General features: G+C 40.9%; 1 protein-coding gene across 2 annotated transcripts in view; it reads left to right on the forward strand.

The window, feature by feature from the left end:
* Nucleotides 1-19,968, forward strand: part of LOC138603960 (vacuole membrane protein 1-like) — a 72,778-nt gene that overhangs the window by 24,283 nt on the left and 28,527 nt on the right. The window contains exons 5-8 of one of the 2 annotated variants that reach the window (XM_069675752.1): nt 2,868-2,978; nt 3,057-3,113; nt 9,500-9,631; nt 19,438-19,518. In XM_069675752.1, the coding sequence (XP_069531853.1) occupies nt 2,868-2,978; nt 3,057-3,113; nt 9,500-9,631; nt 19,438-19,518 (381 nt within the window). Of the gene's footprint in view, nt 1-2,867; nt 3,114-9,499; nt 9,632-19,437; nt 19,519-19,968 lie in introns of both variants that reach the window. The other variant, XM_069675744.1, reaches the window with a different exon arrangement.

Below are 19,968 nucleotides of genomic sequence, written 5' to 3' on the forward strand. Positions count from 1 at the left end.
TTACAAAATTGATAACACAGAGAGAGAAATTAATACTTTATGATCTTAGTGTTAATTAGCCATTGCAGTTGATAACTGCGCTGTTTAGAACAATTAGGTGTGCTGCACTTATGTAGACCATTAATGCAAATAAACAAATATATAGGCTCTACATTTTTTTACGTCACGCGATCGGCTGGAGTGATCGACACTCTGAAAGGTGATCGGCCAATCACCGATCCCCTAACTAGAGCGATCGATCGGCACATCCCTAATTGTTTGAGCACCAGCCATGATCTTTTTGTTTCATGATACCTAACGAAAGGGTCAAAGAGTCTGGTTAGGTTTATGCATTTGGGGGGTCAAGGAAAATAATTTTGTCTAAAATACATTTTCTTTAGGCTTACAACATTGACATCACAATATAGACTCCCCGATTTAGTAGATTTCTGTTGTTACACATAAATAAGTCCGTCTAAATGTTAATATATTTAATTGTACATATTTTTCAGTATTATGTTATGATGATTAATTAAGAATGAATTAACAGTATGATAAAAGTGACGGGGAACCTGCAGGAAGTCTAGTTGCAGAAGCAGTCATGCTAACAGTTATAAGGAGCAAAAATGTAAGTGTATCTTCATCGATGATCACAAACAAATAAGAAAATCATCTCTGTTTAAAGTGACAGTTAGGCATGGGGTCTCCTGAAGGTTTCATCCCAGGGTTAATACAAAGCTTAGGTTAAAAAAACAAACTTTTTCCAGCTTATCCAAAAAGTGACGAGACGACGAGAACGTGCTTCAGGCAAAGAAAACTCTGTGTTGTTGTAGTTCTTGTACCATGTTCTGTTGAGCAATTTGACTTGTACTTTGACCCAAATAGTACATTAAATTACCCTTAAAATGACATGAAATTACCCTTAATGAACGTGTATTAAATGACATTCAACCATTAAATGTTCTTTTCTGAGAAGCACTGTAATGTTAAATTGCTAATGTTTACATTAATAGAGGCGCAAGTAGAGAAATGAACAAAAGACCGATGCTGGTACTTTCACGTCATAATGCCAGGAGTGTGTTGAAATGGAGATTTTAGTCTCGTGTTTAATTTCGAGTATGTGTGTGGCCTTCAGAGTTGTTCTCCTCAGCTGCATTGTGATAACTTGTTTTAGGGTTTGCCAAGTCAAAAACACAAAGCTGGCAGCTCAATAAACTTTCAACACACAACAGATATCCAACCTGCAGCTCTCTTCCCTCCTTTGATTTCTCAGTTTTCTCACTGGAAGTCTCTTTGAAAAAGAGTAAATAAACAAGAGCCAGAAATGTAAACCAGGCCGGGCCCTATCAAAGACAGCGGGCCCTTAAGTATGCTAATGTCTCGTTCTTACAACAGGAACGGTCAAACATTAATAAGTTCTGTCTGAAGTCAGCCCATAGTTAGAACAGGATTCTTTTTCTACTGCTTGTTTCTGCATTGTTATTGCTATTCTGGGCAGACACATGCATCGTGTGCCTACGCTCAGTTGTGTGTGTGTGTGTGTGTGTGTGTGTGTGTGTGTGTGTGTGTGTGTGTGTGTGTGTGTGTCACCTGGAAAAGATAACTGGAAAATAGTTTGAACCGTACCTTGGGTTTCCATGTTTGAATACGCCTCCGTTCTTTATCTCTTACACTTTGGTTCTCCTGTAGTGCAGCAGCCTGACTGACTGCTTATAAGTTTAGATAACTTCTGAGAGTGATATTCTAAGGTAGGCTATGATATTTTAACTAATTGACTTAATATGAAATTAGATTAAACAGTTTACTTAGCTTTCTTTGTGTAAGGGAGACTTACCTGATAATTATCAGATGTCTGCTCCTCCTTGATTCTGAGTCACTAAAGCCTCTTTCACACATGCACTCCTGACATGTTCCTGACAATTTCAGGACCGCCTGCCCCCGACAAAACCCACAGTTGCCCATTCAAACATGTCGGACGCGGAGGGGGGCACCTAATTCTGTCGTGTGTTTTTTTTATCTGTCAAAAAGATCGTCAATCCATCGATTAACTTGTTGGACACTTGCCCCCCGCATTATGTCTCTCCCCTACCTGCAGCAGCGTCTCCCACATGGTCATCAGAAAACACACACGTGCGCTGGCAGGAGAGAGTCGGGGTAGTGTCGGGGTCAAAAAAATGGCCGTTTGCGTTCACACATGCAGCCCACCTGGGTAAAGTCAGGACATGTTCAGGAGTGCAGTGCATGTGTTAAAAGGGCTTAAGGTGCTAATTGGTTTCCTCTAAGTAAGGAGTGGAAGTATCTGTTTATTTATAAATTTGGCATGGTGAACGAGAGCAACAGTTGTTGTTACATACACTGTCAAAAGACAAAAGTCAACCAGCATTTATAGCTCGATAAAGTATGTTTCGTTTATTGAACAGATACTATTTCCTGCATGTTTTATGGTAGTGTCGGCTGAATGGAATATGTGATTGGAGCAGCACTATCATGCAGGTTTTGAAACAACATTAAGCATCCTTCTTGCATAAGGCTCTCTCTTTATCCTCGTTTTGCGTTTTTCTCCATTTCATGATGGAATATTTATATTTAACTCACACAGAAAGGAAATCAGAGGGGACTTTTACTCTCTCAGGTTACAGTGAAAAGCAGAGGAAGAGTTCCACTGATGTAGGAAATAAAGGAGACACCGTCTAGATAGTGGCCCACATATAACTGCCATATAACTGACTGTCGCTTTCTCCGTACGCCAATAACAAAGGGGTCTTCCTCTGACTCAAAACTACTTCCAACAGGTGGACTCACATCCCACTCTCTTTCTCACTTCTTCATATTTTTCTCCTCTCTTTATCTTCCTTTTGTCTCTCTGTCTTTCGCTCTCTGTTTATCAGGGACCACACATAGCATCAGTGACATTGGCGGCCTATGAATGTGGCTCTGTGGATTTCCCAGAGCCACCCTATCCGGACCAAATAGTCTGTCCCCAGCTGGAAGCTCCAGCAGCAGCAGGCTCTGATGCTGAGCGAGTGGGTGTGGAGGCAGCGGGGGCGGATGGCTTTGTGGGGTCAGCAGCCGTCCAGGGAAGCATCTCTCTCTGGACCATCATCTCCAAAGTCCGCCTGGAGGCTTGCATGTGGGTGAGTGGCTCATACACACCGGCTGTGTGAAACAGAACAGAAAAAGTGCAGGAGTTAGTTTTAAAAACATTTGTTCACTTTGGTTGCAGAGCCCTTTAACTTCACAGCTTCACGTTTTGGGCTTGTAAGTTTGGTTGTTTTAAGGTGAAACTTAATGTCCAACAAATAAAACAAAATATTCTGTTTTCATGGATCACAGAAACATTTTTTGAATTTATCAGTGCAATTAAAAGATGTTAATAGGGGGTGGAAGAAACATGAAAAACATTAAAAGTGAAGGGGCAGGTTAGACTATACATGCTATGCCCCTGCCTTGTATAGATGCTCAGCAGTGCCACCATCGGCCACCAAGCCTGTGAATTTAGTGTTCAAAATATATATTTTAACATTTAGGTAAAAACAAAGCAGATAAGGCAATTAAGCACAACTCAACACAGCCTTCCTTCACTGTGAGACCTCCCTTATTCAAAAATATATTTGTATAATAGTTTAATTAAATTGGAAAAACAAGTTCTTTGTAAACACCTGGTAAATATATTCTCTCAAATTGTGTAAGTTCGCATTAACCCTTTTGCCCCCCATGCCTGTTATACACTCTGGTGCTGACCCCCCTGCCCCTGAGCACTGTGACTGAGTCCATCATGTCTGCATTTAAAACATTACAGGTATTACATTTGTTTTAAAACATTGAACAGCATGTCAAGTTATTGTGCGAGCAGGTCTACTCCTGCTCAATCTCTCTCAATGCTGCTGGAGTTTAAAGGGCCGGATCATCTGCCTTTACTAATGCTAGCATGTAGGACACAATGTTGTGGAACTGCAGTGGTGTAAGGTCTTGCAGTGTGGGGATGAAGCTTCATGGCCACAGGGGGGCCAACTGCATGTAATATTTTGTGGCCACAGAGCAGTTTTTGTGGCTCTAATTTAGATGCACAAATCAAACCACATTTTTCTCAGGTAACATGCAATTTATGCTGCGGTGAGACAACAATAAGAAAAATGAAAACTTCCCCTGTAACCCTCCCTCGGATCATATGAAAGACTCTGCAGCCCCTGCGACCTAATTTTAGAAGCACTGTCACATGGGGCTACCGATAACTTGCTCGTTCTTTTTTTTGCACTTCCTCCCCCAGTAAAGCCTGAAGCTAGAAATGAGACAAGTTTGCGTTCACATCGTGGGTGCAAATGTATTCATTGATAACTCATTTGCTTGGAAAACCCAGCCTACCGTGAATTTCCCCCATGTAGCGTTGGTGGTTTCACACCTCTAACCAGACTTGTGGCTGCTGAGAAAGATGCACTGTTTTCAGTCTCCTGTCTTTTGCCAGGGCAGCACAAGAACATTTTTACCACGTAAGAGAAAAAATGTATAAATACAACATGGTAAACATTATGTTTCTGTTTAAAGCTTGGACTTAAACAAAGAATAACCTTTGACCTGGGTGTCTACTTGGACAGGGGCTCTGGTGTTTTATCAGTGACTCAGACGTCTCAGAGTTACCATGAAACCACTGACAATAGCTCGTGCTACTGTCTACTAAGAACAGATACTATTTACCACTATGAAAAAAAAAATAATTTCACATCCACTATTACCGTCCGTTTCCTTCTACTATTGTGAGAAAGACAGAACTGCCCAGCGTTTAAAAAGAGAACTTGGTCACTGATTCGTGATCTGAGTTTTATCAGTCTTTGTTAACTGTTTCCCTCTTCTGCGTAATGTGGAAGGGACTGAGGTGATGGGGAAATACAGATCCTCAGCTACTTCTTTACTGTTAGGAACTTGACAGGAACCAGGCAGGCTGTTCACGACCTGTAACTGCACTTTAAGCTTCCTTATTATTTTTAATAGATTACCTATACTCACGTACACACTTACAAATGCAAAAGTAGAAACATGCATGCATGCACATGTAAAAAAGACCTGTATGCTTTACATGTTTGGATAATTATCCCCCTCAAAAAAAACACTTTTTTATTTAGTACTATGTAACATCCTTTAATTGAGGATATTCATTCACTGTCTTACAAAAAACAATTTATTCTTCAATCAATCAAACAATCCATTTTCATTCAGAAACAAGTTACAACGGATGACACTTAGATATAGAGCAGCTCTAGAATGTACTCCTTGTTATATTACTACAGACTACTCAACTGGTCAACTCATTTTGTCTAAAACTTTCATGCCAATAAAGCCTTTGAATTATATTAAATTGAATTGACTTGAAAGACCCGCTCCGGTCATGTTTTAAGACGTATTAAATGCTCTGCTTGAAATAATAAATCTTGTCTGATATCGTGCAAAATATGTTAAATTACCTTAAAAATCCTCCCAAGGCATCTCCTCCTTCTGCCTCATTAAAAACTCCTGAATCTGCATAGTCCCCCCCACTATGTTCTACGTTTCTGCTTTGGTAAAATTACAGCCGAAAACAAAACACGTCTCTGCCATCGTTTAGCGGCAGCTTGTTGAAACTTAGCTAGCTGGCTCGAGCATCGCTGAAGTGGTTGCCATAGGTTACACATAATGATATGCATAGCATCACCCCGTCCATTAACGGGATTGGCTCCTTAGGTTGGTGACGTCTCAAACCTGCCAATCTGAACACGCGTTGTTCAGCCTGTCCTTGGTACACTGCAGTGGAGATGACTGCTGATGTTGTTCCTGATATGTCTTGTAGCACATGAAAAAACTCCACATTTTCTCTGGAGGGGGTCTTTAATTGAATCGAGAGATGTAGACAGAAAGTCAGACAGACAGATGGGCAGAGTAACAGACAGACACAGATGGACAGAGAAGCACAGCAAACACAACTATGATGATAATAATACACAGACCACTAATATCAATGCCAACTATACTAATAATAGAAATATGACTTACTGTGTCAATAACAACTGTTATTATTATAGAAATGTGACGTACTGTATCAATAAGACACTATAAAAATGACTAATGATAATAGTAGGGATGGGTCAAGCAGGTCCATGGCAGCGATCCAAAACAACGATCCTCAAGGACCTGCAAGACCAGAGAGCGAAAAAAGACTCAGAGGAAGGCACAAAGTTAGTAACATGTATTAATGGGACATGTATGCCTATAGCTAGAGAGAGAGAGGAGGAGACAGGAGCTCCTGTCTCCCCTGGCAGTCTAAGCCTATAGCAGCATACCAAGGAGCTGGTCCAAGGCAAGCCTGGCTACTGTAATAAATTAAACTGTTGTACTGTGATCCGTATGATAGCTTAATGTTATACTGTATAAGACACACCCCATCTTAATATATCTACATCCTGCTGGTGTGTGTGATGTAAAAACGTCATCATGTTTAATTTATTGCTGATGCATTAGAGCTTTTTTGGCTTTAAACTGGAGTCATATTTTCTCAGAGCTGCAGCCAACGCCAGCAGCAGATCCCTGCTCTGAGGTGTGACACAAGACTCTGTGTTTGTGGGTGTGTGTGCCACCCAATCCCCTAGGATTCATCACCACCCAGTCACCGCCACACCCCCCTGTAACCCCAGCCTGGCATGACCTCGGCCTCGGCTTGTCAGCTCTACAGTTGGAGACACCTGTTGTGCCCACGGTTACAAAGCACCCACGCCAAGCGTCCCCCCCCTCCTCTTGCCTGCCTCCAATCCTCTGGATACTCTGCTGATGATGAGACATGAGACACTTCCCTCCCCACTAACACCACCTCTTCTTCTCCTCCTCTCTTTCCTCCTTTCTCTTTGTCTTTTTTGTTCCCTCTTGAAGCCTCTCTGTCCTCCACTGCAGCGCCCTTAAGTGCTCCACTTCAAACACCACCACTGTGCAGGTGGACGTATTTCACTGCCCTCTCGACAAACACACACACACACACACACACACACACACACACAGGCACAGGCACATGCACGCTTACAAACAGAGGCAGGGCTGTTGAATGGAGCAGCTGCCAGGGAGATTAGGGCACGTCTCCATTATGAGAGAAAACTGGCAGATTTCATCAAAGGCTGCAGTGTTAACAAGAGAACAGGGTGTCCAGATTAAAGATGCAGTCTGCCAGCTTTTGGGGTAGCACCGCCTCCTGAGAGTGATTGTTTGGGCTTGTTGTCGCTGCCATGGTTGCTAACTACCCACTAATCATCTTCTGGCTCTTTCATACAGCTACATTCAAGTAATGTGGCTGTGATTAGTTAGTTATGTTGTTCTGGTGGAGAGATCGAAGCTTAGATTGTGTGTGTTCCACCTAAACAGCTGAATTTCACTCCTTTTTTTCCTCTCCGTGCACTGTAGGATGTCAGGGATTTGTTTGGGCTTGAAATCATCTGTAATTGTAGCTTTCTTTTACTGTATCCTAAGCATCTTCTCTCATCCCTCGTCGCAGCGCTGCTCTCCCCTCCTGTGCCTGGAAACATTAAAGTAATGAGCTGTGAGCAACTCCAAAAACACTGCATTTCTTGGCGGCTGTTTTCATTGTGTTAATTAAGACTGTAACCCTCACCCCCTCACCCCTAACTCCCCCCCCTCGTCCTCACGTTTTGGCGGTACGAACTTGGTGAACCGACTGAGCGCTGAGGATTTATTCCCCTCAAATCACTTCCGCTTTCTCCCTTGTTAAGCCCCACCGCTTTATAGCTACAAGCTCCTTTTGGCTGTTAGATATCGATATCATGGTTCCTGCAGACCCCCCTGGGCTTGTTAGCACTTCTTAAATTTTCCAGAAACTCTGCATTCCACACGTCCAAAGCAGATTCGAACAGAGCCGTTAGTGGTGCAATGTGTTGATAAGCTGTTTAGAGGTGCCATCTGGTTTTTCACCTTCGCTGGACCTGTGTTTTTATGTGTCCATGATCGTTTAGATCATGATTCCTTTCCGTTTTATTCCCATTAAGCGCTCTGATCGCACAATCCCAGACGTCAAGCTGTGCAAGCTCCTTTGGACGTGGATATTGATATTTTTACTCCATTAACCCCCTGGAAACAAAGGAAAATGCTTGTTTTAATAATTAGCCTGATATAAAGAAAATTAGAGCAGTGTTGCAACAAAACTCCATAGTGCATAATAAGAAGCACAGTACAAAGTAATAAAACCAGCAACTAAATACAATTTAATAAATTAAATGCCTGCACTGTACATAAAAACATCTCTCTCACTTATTCTTAAAAACAATATTAAGTTATCAGCGTGACGGGACAGGAGCCGGTGTTGACACAACAATATAAGAGAGAGCATCGTGTCACAAACAGCTGAGCAGCAGTAATTATAGTTTTGCCAGCATGCATTCATGAAAATCGAAGTCGCAGCTTATCACACATTAAGGGAAACAAAGGTCTGTGTGGGCAAACTGTGACTCGTTTTTCTTTGCTTTCACACAAAATGCTTTCAGTGACCACATTTTACAAAAGGCATGAACTCATTTACCCATTGATACTCCACCACCTGCAAATCACTTCACACCTGCGGCTCAAATGCGCAACAGAATTACCCCAAATATCTTGGATTTTTTTAATGACCCTATTGAAATATAGAGAAAATATTTGTAAAATATGTACAAGGACATGAAATATAAATCAGTCCAGACAGAGGTGATTGCAATGTCAGGTGAAAGCCTCCGCAGGTGTCCTGATTTTGGTCTAATTAGCAAACAGGCAAAAGGGGATGGAGAGAGAAAGGATTAGAACCCTCTCAGTACTGTACAGCATGTGTGATTATAATACTCATGTTGAATACTTTACAATATGTTTGTTTGTTTTGTAATTATTATAGCCTGGAAATTCAGGATTTATCTGTCAACTTTTTAATATTCGGGGCGCTGGTTTAGCTCAGTTGGTTGAGCAGGCGCCCCATGTACAGAGGCTACAGTCCTCATCGCACTGACCGCAGGATTGACTCCCGGTCTGACGATCATTTGGTGCACCCCCCGCTCTCTACACCGCACATTTCCTATCTCTCCTCAGCTATCCTATCAACACAGGCAGAAGCCAAAAAAATTATCTTAGAAAAACCCAAAACTTTTTTATATTTCACAATCACCTCACACTCGCATCAGATCATGCTCAGATATCAAAGGATTACATTTTACTTCCTTCTTGTTACATACACATATTTAGGTTAAAAAATAATTTAAACTTCAAGATAAAAGTTAATTTTTAATTTAATGCTTCCTGTTAAATATTGTTTAGGTCAGTGAGTGATGAGCGACGAAGAGTGCCATGTAAGTCAGAATTGTAGCCAGTGCTTTGGTCACTAACACTGACATGTATGACTGTGTGACTATCACTGACTTTAACCATTTCACTAACCTGAGGCACTTTTGAAAAAGGGGGCTTGTATGAAAGAAACTAACAATCTCTACATCTGTCTGTTTTTGTGTGTTTGTATTTGTGTGTGTGTGCGCAGGGTGCAGGTACAGCTATAGGAGAGCTTCCGCCCTACTTCATGGCCCGGGCTGCGCGGCTGTCCGGTGCAGACCCCGACGACGAGGACTACCAGAGGTTTGAGGAGATGCTGGACCAGACTCAAACTGCTCAGGTGACCCCCTGCATCATCTTTATCACCCTCTGTTATTTAACACTCTCCCTCATTTCCTCCTCCTTCTCTCATCTTGTTAAACTATAACTTTTCCTTCTAGCTGCCTCATCTCACTCTCACCTCTTTGATCTTTTGTACTTTCACGCTTGTTCCTTATTACTCTGTTGAACTTTTACCATTTCATTTTTAATCTCTGTCTCTGGCTGTCATTTGTTTTCTCAGTTGTAGTATTTTTCCAAATCGGTCATTGCAGACTCTGACCTGAACCCTGAAGTAAACTTAACACATTGTACCCTGGTGTGTGTGTGTGTGTGTGTGTGTGTGTGTGTGTGTGTGTGTGTGTGTGTGACCAAGCCCCACCCCTGTGTCTCAACGGTACAACAGGAATCAAGTCCTTTCACAATGTTATGACTAATGTAACAGCAGTGATGCACTCGAGTAAAATGTTCCCGCCATTTCCGGGCCTTCTTCTTTTAAAAAATGTCCTGAACAAAAACAAAAATATGTTCTCATATCAAACATCTCTGCAAATGTTTCAACAATGCCGAGCAGCTCACTGTAAATATTTATTTTTCCATCCTCTGGTGATTATGAATGGAGGAGGAGGAATGAGGGGAAACATGCGTGTGGTTTTGTAACGGCTTTCGTCAGAGCCGTCCGTCCTGACACAGTCTTCATCCTCAGGAATGCTTCTTTCCCTCCAACTTGTGGGTCAAACAGTCAGACAGGTCAAGTGCAGAGAAACAACTGCATCCATAAATGGTTTTGAACTTTACTACACACTCACTTACTCTTGCAGTTACAAATAAACTGTAGCAGATAGAAGAAAACTGTTAACAACAAATACATGCTGGTTTTGAATGAGGGTTTCCCACATATCAGGGGATTACGCGGTTCTTCTGAGGAATCATTATTTTAGTTTAAAGTGTGTGCTTCACTTATGATAAATAACAGTAAAATCATAGATGAGATTTGAATCATGAAGTACTGACCGGCATGCTGTCTCTGCAAGGCCAAAAAGTGATACATAATGCCGTGCCGTGGTGTTTTTGCTCTCTAGAGCAAAAACACCACAAGAGTTAATAGAAAAGAATTAATTTCTAGTTCTAGTACAATACAACAAAACCTTTGTTCTGTGTTTGTACCTTGTATGTCTGAATGTTTTGTTCCTCGGTCACAAGAATAACTTTTGTTTTGATTTCATTGTAATTCTTTGTACTATGTTGTGTATCCGGTTTACATGTGTATGTCCTGAGCTGTGTTTGTGTATATATATATTGTAGTGTAAAGATTGAAGTATGTTAATGTTAAACACAAACTTTGATTATAGATTTTAGGAGCAAACAGGGAATCTATTTTTCTTAAATGAAGTCACCTCAGTCGTATTCCTTTAGGTTTAACATTTTGCCTTGACCTGCTGTTTCATGGAAAAAGTGTTTTTTAAAATTTCAAGCCATTTATCTTGAAACAGGGTAAATCAGTCCATCTGTATGTTATATTACTTATTGCAAATGTTAGTGTGATAATCTCGAAGATTTTCATGTAAATAAATGTCTGTTAGTCACTATCTGTCGCCGAATGCGGTAACGCAATGGTGATGGCACAAAAAATCCCAATCGACGCCCAGTTAGTGACGCGTTTTCCATCAGCCAGCAGTGGTTGGTCTGCCAGAGAGGGTAGGCGGAGCTAAGCGGCTGCTTTTCCGGTCTCTGCAAGCGTTGCGTGTAAACAGTAATCTACTATGGCTGAACAAACAAAGACAAGATGGATGACTACAGATACAACTTCAACAAGAAGTGAAAATCCAGAGAAAAATAAAAATAAACGCCCGACACACTGCCCGTCAGCACCAGTGTCCGATCGCACTTGAAGCTGTTTTTTGGCTCTAACTGACCTCGTTCCCTCCTGTCTCGATCGTTGCTTGTGTTGTATTAACTCTCAGATGTCCGTCACAAGAGTTACAGCCAGAGCCAACCGTGGACGTCACTCATGCAACACTGTCTTGATATCAGGGAAGTGTGCTCCGGTGATTACTGTTTATCACATGCCGCCAAAGAGAACGAAACTGAGATCTTTGAGATTACAACTTTAAAGCAAGTGAATTTGCTTTGGAGATAATTAAATACAAACACCTTTTAATTCACTGACACTAAACAACATTTCTCAGCACAGGGGTCTGGGCCCTCCATTGGGATCCCTGTCACTGGACTTAATTTCACTTTGTCTTATCCAAGTTTGAGAATAAATAAAAATGCATCTTGTATTTTATTTTCACCATCAATGCCTCTTAGTGGAGGCAGTTACACAAATCAGTACTTAACCTGTAAGTTGGTCCTTTGCCTCTCTTTATTGCCACTTTCACCTTTATAAGAACCACAGGACAAATGTCTTCATGAGTTACTGCATTCATTTATAGCGGCAGTAATTTCTTAGTGCTCTTCTTTCTTTGGGATGAAACTTTGAACCGTGTTGCGTGTAAGGTCACACCTCAATTTTTTTGAATCAAGGCACGTTGCCTTTGGCTGGATCACCTACTCACACAACTTTAAATGCCCCAAATGAGCAACTGGTGATCTTTTGTCAGTCAGACATACACCTTTATGCTGCCCACGCCTATCATGCTAACAAATGTTAAGCCAATATTAATGAGATTTTGTCAAGGTATGCAAAATTATTTTTTATTAATGAATTTAAATATTCAAAATCAAAACATTTAGAAGCGCGGAGTACTTAAAAATATATATTCAGCCTTTTTAATGTGCTGTATGTGCTTCGTTCTTCTAAAGGGAAATATTGCATCAACCCTCACAAGCATCGCAACTGACACCCAGCACCCAAACCGAAGAGGCGTTTAAAGACACTAATACTGAAACACATCTACGGAAGTCAAACATGTGGTAAGAAGACTCTGTTCTTCTATTAACAAGCAGCAGGGCTGCAGCATCTACTGTAAGGTCCACTCAGACTGATGTTGTGGACAGCTGGATAGGTTGGCACCAGCATCAGACCACATGTGTGTGAGTGGAGCTCTGACATCACTTACTGATAAAGTGCTGCTTCCCACCGAAACAGTGAGAAAAGCACAGAGACAGTGGACGAGCGAGACAAGCGGGCGGCGTGGGGGAGAGGATATTTTGTCTAAATGATCATCTCAGCGTAGAAGAGCTCCTGCGTGTCTTCTTGAAAACAACCTAACAGTTTGACGCAGGAGGAGCATTGCCTGATTGCCTCGCATCCACGATACTGAAGGCAGATTAGAAGTGACGCTGCAGCTGCTGCCTTCTTCTTCTTCTCTCTCTGACATTGTTTCTTTTTCTGTCCCTCTCTTCCTCTGCTCTTATTCTTTCTCACGCACAGTTCAACTCCCGCTGTGCATTGCGCTCTCTCTCTCTCTCTCTCTTTCTCCCTCTCCCTCTCTGATGATATGTGGCAGCTGTGTGTATGTATGTAATGTGTGCTTGGTGATTGGACAGCATCTGGAGGCAGGTTGCAGGCACCAGCGAGGACCTGCAACATACGGAAACATTTTTTCTCTCGCCAGGGCTTTCACCGTCTCTCGGATGTTCTCAGGGTTCCCTCTTTCGCTTGAGGAGATTCCGCCGCACCTCTGCGATTCTCGGCTTTCCGCTTTTTTACCTTTTAAGCACCTTTTAAAGGTGTACACGGAAGAATTCATCAGCTCTGGATTTGTGTCAGTTTTTGATTGCAAATTGCCAATCAGTGATTGTAGGCCAAACAGTCTCCACTGGAATTGGACTTGAGGAACTTTTGTATTGTTCGATTGTTGTGTCTTAGACAGGAAGTAGTTAAATCCTGTCCTCAAGGATGTGACAACCCTCCACACACACAAACGCACACACATGCTCAGATCTCTCCCACACACACCCTGTGGCAGCGGAGCTGGATTAAGATGCTGACTTCGTCCCCTTCGCTCTAGTCACAGAGGACTGTAGGTGCCAACAGCTTGACTTAAACCCAGTGGTATTTCTCCAAACCAGCACGTGCCAACTTCCTGCCACAAGTGCACGTGATGCACAGCAGCAGCACGGCACTCTGGGTTTTTTTTTTCATTCATTCAACAGAGCTATTCAAGAATAATGAAGTCATGCTTTTTCTAACGGCTCCAGACGCTGATGTCATGAACATCAGCTTCTTTTTTTCCCCTCTTAAATCTTTAGCTCAGAGCACTCGTGTGCCGGAGAGGAATCCTCTGACCGCCGTGGAGGATCCTGCCTGTATGGATCCGGTCCACGACTGCTTGTAACCTGATAATGAAGTTATTTCCTGCCTTGTGTGTATTTTTTTTCATCCGGCACGGAAGGGGTTAACAGGCTGTGAATTCTTGATTGCCAACTCCCAGGATCGTATCTCCTGTAACTCAAATCAGGGCCATCTGCGCTGGGCGTATGCCTGCCTTCCCCCCTGGCCTACTGCACTAAAGGCTCTCTGTGCTGTGGTTTGCCCGGCCCCGTCACGTGACTTCTCTGAAAGTGCCCCCTCCCTCCTCCTCCCTCTTTATTTCCAGTAAACTGTTTGAAAGGAGGGGGGTGAGTCAGAGTAAAACCAGCTTCCCTTTAACCACAGCTTGTTAAAGAATTTGTCAACGTGGACTCAGGGGTGCATTTTTTTTATGTGTGTGTGTGTGTGTGTATGTCAGAAGAAGTGTGTGTCCATATAGATATTAATGTACATCTCTTCTTTTATATTTCTTCTTGAAGGGGACTGTAGCTTGTATTGCGTCAGGACTCCTTAATCACTCTACTTCCTGTGCCAGAGAGAGCAGGCGCGGGCTTGTCAGGAGTTAATGAGATGAACTTTAGCCGTCATCGTGTCGGGGGGCTCGCGACCGCTCCGGAGATGTGTGTCTTCTGTGTGAAAGACTTTCATTGAGAAAAAAAAAGAAAACACAGAGAGAGAGAGAGCGGGAGAGAAAAAAATGTGCGTGGGTGTTGACTTGTGTATAGGCTATGCATAGATTTTTCCTTGTCTGACACTTTGATTTTCCACATGGAGCAGAGTGCCTTGTCGCTGCCTGCTTTTTGTCTGTGTTTGAACTCTGTTCTCCATCAGCACCACCAAAAACTACTGCTGAGCCAACTTTTTAAACACAAAAACAACTTTTTTCGAGGGGAATCCCTCAAACAGCTTCAAAATAAACATATATTGCATCGTACGATAATGCATGTCAGATGGAAAACAGGCGAAGAAAAAAACATCATTTTCAAAAGCTGACACATGAAAAATTATAAAAGCTTAATTTCCTGCTGTATGAAGTTCAAAGAGCTGTTTTCTGTCATCAACTGGCAACTGTAACCACATGTATCCAAACTTTCCTGTTAAATGAAGAGATTGATCTGATTCAGATTTAATAAAGGACATGCTCCTGAGTCAGTTTTTGCCATGGCCTAAATATGATTTAATTTTCAGTTAATCATACTCGTGACATTATTCTTTAGCTCTAACGTCCTGCTGCTGGGACGAACATCCTGCTCTTTCTTTTTTATTACATTAATTACAATATTTTTACTTCCTACAAACAGAAGTGGCATATTCAGTATGTTTGTATTGCTGTGCTGTTATATTTCCAAAGCTCTGTGTTGTAACATGTAAAGTATTTTATTTACCATGTTCACATGTTCATGAAACACTCTGCGGGAAAATGCTATAAAGACTACAAGACAAAAGGCCAGCACACATGAAGAACTGTCTAAACTGACTATTAGAAGTACATGGGGGTGGTAGTGTGGGGGTCCAGTCCCATAAAGAACAGATCAAATGGTATTATTGTTTCCCACAGCGGTCGGCTCCATGTGGGGTGACTGTGCAGACTGCTGAGTAAAGCATCTGTGCCGAACATCCAAACCTTGAACCAAAAAAACCTCCATGGTTTTAATGACGCTGCACCCTTGACAAGATCTTACCAAATGTAATTGCTGCTAAGCCCAGCCCTGCAGGCCGGCGGTGACGGGGGGGAGGAGGAGGAAGAGGGGTGGGGGGGGGGGGACCGGCAGGCAGCCTTTGGCAAGCTGCCTGGCAAAGATGGTGATTTTCCATAAGCCGCCAACAACAGAGTCTGGATGTCTGAACCCCAGCCATCCAAGATAGATGCTTCCCGGGTCCAGAAATGCAGAACAGAGAGAGAGTCCAAGTACAGAGTTCAACTATAGTAAATCACAGTGTCACAAGTTCACACACACACATGCACACACCCGTTTGCACCCTCCCCTCACCTCCTCAGGGACCCTTTGTTCACACTGCGGTGATATTTTCATGCTCACTCTCTCTGCATGAGCCAAAAGCTCAACTACGGCACCTTTAATGTAAACAATGCACATGTCATGATGTCATAAAATGAATGACATTCACAGGCCGTCTCCATGGCTCTGATTGGTTCTGCAGAGTTCTGTCTGCGCTGTCAGGTGTCCCTGATCCAGATACAGTCCTCAGCGGTTCAGCTGTAAACCAACCATACACATTCCTTCTCTCCCTGTCTCCCACCAGCTGAGCTACACACACGCACGCACACACAAACACACACACATGTGCGCGTGCTCGTGCGCACACGCACACGCACACACGAAGACAGGCTAGAATTAAAACTACAGGCTAGTCCAAGAAGAAAGCCTCGTGATTGGACGTCAGTGGAGGCAGAAATTCAAATCGTGAACCAATCAGATTGCGTGTCCCTTCGCTCCCCCCACCACCACCTTATTAGGCGACCTCCCATGTCTCTCAAATTTCCTGACTGCCCGGTTGCACCCCGTAAAGAATGTCATCAGCACTGTACTGGTTTTGTTGACCATATTAGGTATGATCATGAACTGCCAGCCCCCTCCAGAGCCCCATTTTTTATTTTACAAGATGCTTTAGAAACTGAGGCCTTACTTTTGAAACAGAAAACAATTTATTTCTTGTCTGATAATAAGAAACAAATTCATATTTTTTTCCTTTTGTTTCTTATAATTTGATTTGATATTGTTAGAGGTAGAAAAATATTGTTTCAGTGGAGAATCTTCTTCCCACAAAGACCACATATTTAAATGTTTTAAGTGTTCAAACACAGGCCGCTGATCACTGACTCTTGGAGGGTCTCACTGTAAAATTCAATCGATGCATTTATGGGAACAATTTGCTGCATGGAAAAACATCAAACATCATGTTATGAAAGCATAAATGATTTGGTTCAGGAAAAATAAACTACTCTAGAAAGTGATTATGGTGAATGTTAGCATAAGTGTGTGTTCAGTTTGAAAGTGTGTCATTTCTTTAAATGTAAGGTGTCACACTTTGTAACAAAAGCCCTCACATAGCTTTTATTACCAACTATAACAAGTATAGAATTTATAATTGTGTGAAAAGTGAAAGTGAAATCTGAAAGGCCAGAGGATGCTTTAAATATGAAACATCTTCATCACTGCGAATAACAAGTGCAAACTTTAATCTATTCATTTGTAACAGCAGCAAATAGATTTAAATGAAAACGTGAAAGGGATCCTTTTTCAGCAGGATTTTATGTGAGGATAAATTAAGCAAACTTTGCTTTTCAAAACATTAATTAAGACGCCAAAGAGGCAGTGATTCCTGAAATGTTGTGTAAATAAATGAATAAATAAAGGCTTTGTCTAATGAGACATAAATTCAATAAGTTTATATATTGAAAATTTCAATGTGTTTAAAAAAGAGGCAGTATAAAAATATTAATTACATCAAATTTGCAAAGAAAGAACAATCTTTAACTGTTTTTCATGATAAAAGTGCAACAACTTCAAGATAAGTTCAGGAAAATGTAGAAATAATAATAAAGAATAAAATCTTTTGTGCAGTTTCGTCACTTGTCTAATCTCTGCAGACAGATCACATTACTAACATATTAAGGCCTTCAAAATAAAACATCTTGCATCAAATACTTTGGAAATCAAATGTTCTCTGTGTATTTAATTGTTATTGTTGTAAAAGTTTAGGTTTTTAACCAGAATGAAACAATTCTTGACAAATAAATAGATATTTTAATTAAGCAATGATAAGTCAAGCATGAAGTAATCATTTAATAAATTACCTACACATTGAATGAGTCCAAAAAGTAAAAGGTCCGAGATCAGGGCTTTCCTTTGCAGTCCCACTGTGTTCCCAGAACTACTTTAGGTTAAAATCCAAACAGATTAAGGCTCCTCTTCCCAGAAAAGGTATATTAGGGGGAAAAATGTGTGTCACTGCAGTGAAAAGAGGCTTTTGTTGAGCTGTCAGGAGGAATAGGGCAAGAGGGGCAGAAAAAGTAAGAATATGTGAGTCACTGGAATGACCAAAGTCTGTTGTCTTGTTCTCACGTCCCCAGTGACAATGGAGTTAAAAACGGGCACTGGAGGTTAGATAGAGACGTGTTTAAACCAGTTAATGAATCTCCTGCAGTGAAGAAATCTGTTTAGAGATGAGTCTGTAAATTCTTGAACAATGTGAAGCAGGTGAATCAGTGGATTTCTGCTGTGAACATGAAGATATTTATGTTGGCAGGACGGCCAGGAATGTAGCACGGGGCTTGGTTTAATTGTTAAACCAACATTTTTCATTCAAACATTTAAATAAAAACATTTCCCCTCAAAAAAGTTGTTTTTTATGAGATGAGTTAATTATTTTGGTGATGAAAACACACAAACAGCAATTTTTCCCATCAAGAGTTCCTCATCACTTCTGCATTTCACATTTAATTTTGTGGATTTGGATAAATGAGAATTAAACAGAACAAATATTTGAGTAATTATATTCCTTGGTATAACATTTAGAAGGTTTTTATTGTTTTATTTTATTTAAAAGCACCTGAACTCGGGAGGGTTTGGGAACAGAACCTCTAAGATTCAGATGGTGGAAATCTCTCAAATGCAAAATACATTTAAATATATGTAATTTCAAGTCAGTAACAGTTTGCACTACTGTACATCTAATTTCTGAGGATGTAATAATTTTATTTGTCAGCTTAAATCTTCCTCAATAATTGATGGAAGTGTTCAGTGGAGGGCAGATTTACAGGAGGCTGAAAACCCTCCTGTTGCAGCTGCTGCTTCTTTGCACTTATTTAAAAACCAGCAGGGATTTAAAATCCTGCTTTTTCTCTTATTTTTCGTTTCATTTGTACACAAACGTGTTTTTAGATATAAAATAATAATTTTTAATGGCAGTAAACTGACAGTAAATTGTGAAGAAGCTGAGACACTCACTTTCAGAGATGGAGGAGGAATCTTAAAAGCAGATCTTTTATTAGGAACATTTTTCCCAAATTAAGATTTGATGTAAATTTTTGATGTGTTTAAAGTCACATTTGAATGAGCTTCAAAGCATTGATTAAATATTAATTAAAAACATTGCAGCTGGCGGCACACATTTGTTTCACACAGCTCTCTGCTTTTCCCTCTTCCTCTTCAAGCTCAGAAAAACACTCTTTTTGTAATTTAACCTTTTAAATGTTTTAATAGAACAATTTATGTTCTGAATCATAAAAATATATTTATCTAAAATCTGCCAGAAATTAATTGTGATTTAGTTATAATGTAATGTAATCCTTAGTGGTCATTTAAACAGCCTGATGTGCAGACACCACACAGTATCTATAAAGACAGTTTAAAGGGTATCTGATAGACACTCTACAATTGTACTTAAAAGAATAAATTATAGGTTATTTTAGTAATTTGATGATTCATTAAAATGTGAGGCAGGTTTGAGATTTCTCCTGTGATCAAAGCATGTCTGGATTATGCAATAAAGTGTGTGATCGTCTCTTTAGTCACACATTTTTCACACTTGTGCTCTGTTTTCAGGACTTTGCCACCCGAGCAAAAGTAGCCGTGCAGAGACTCATCCAGAGGGTCGGCTTCTTTGGGATTTTAGCCTGTGCTTCTGTAAGTCAAATCTCACATCCACCTCTTTTTACATGTTAGATATTCTCCATCCTCACCGTGGGGCTGATCAGTTATCATCTTCTTTCTCACATTCACATTGTTACATTTACATTTTAAAGATGCATTATTCAACATATGATGAAAAAGATTAAATTCTTGAAAAGTATCAGATGCCATGGTTACTGTCATTGACCTTCTGGAGGTGAACCTGTGGAATACAGATGTAATGTAAATATGCAGACAGAAATCTATGCACACTGTTTTTTTACTGTAAATACTGGAAACAATCTACCTCATGTAAATTAATCCATCTGTTACATACTTGGATTTTTTAAATTATATTATATATGCCAGCATGGTTGCAGTCCTCGCACTTACACTATTGTCTTTCGTAGGCATGTAGATACTACAGCAGTTTAATATTTAATGTTTAAGTGTTCAAAGAGAGCA

The sequence above is a fragment of the Semicossyphus pulcher genome, unplaced genomic scaffold (genome assembly GCF_022749685.1).
Source record: "Semicossyphus pulcher isolate SPU_LCO1_2020_fin unplaced genomic scaffold, fSemPul1.0.p SCAF_10, whole genome shotgun sequence".
NCBI lineage: Eukaryota > Metazoa > Chordata > Actinopteri > Labriformes > Labridae > Semicossyphus > Semicossyphus pulcher.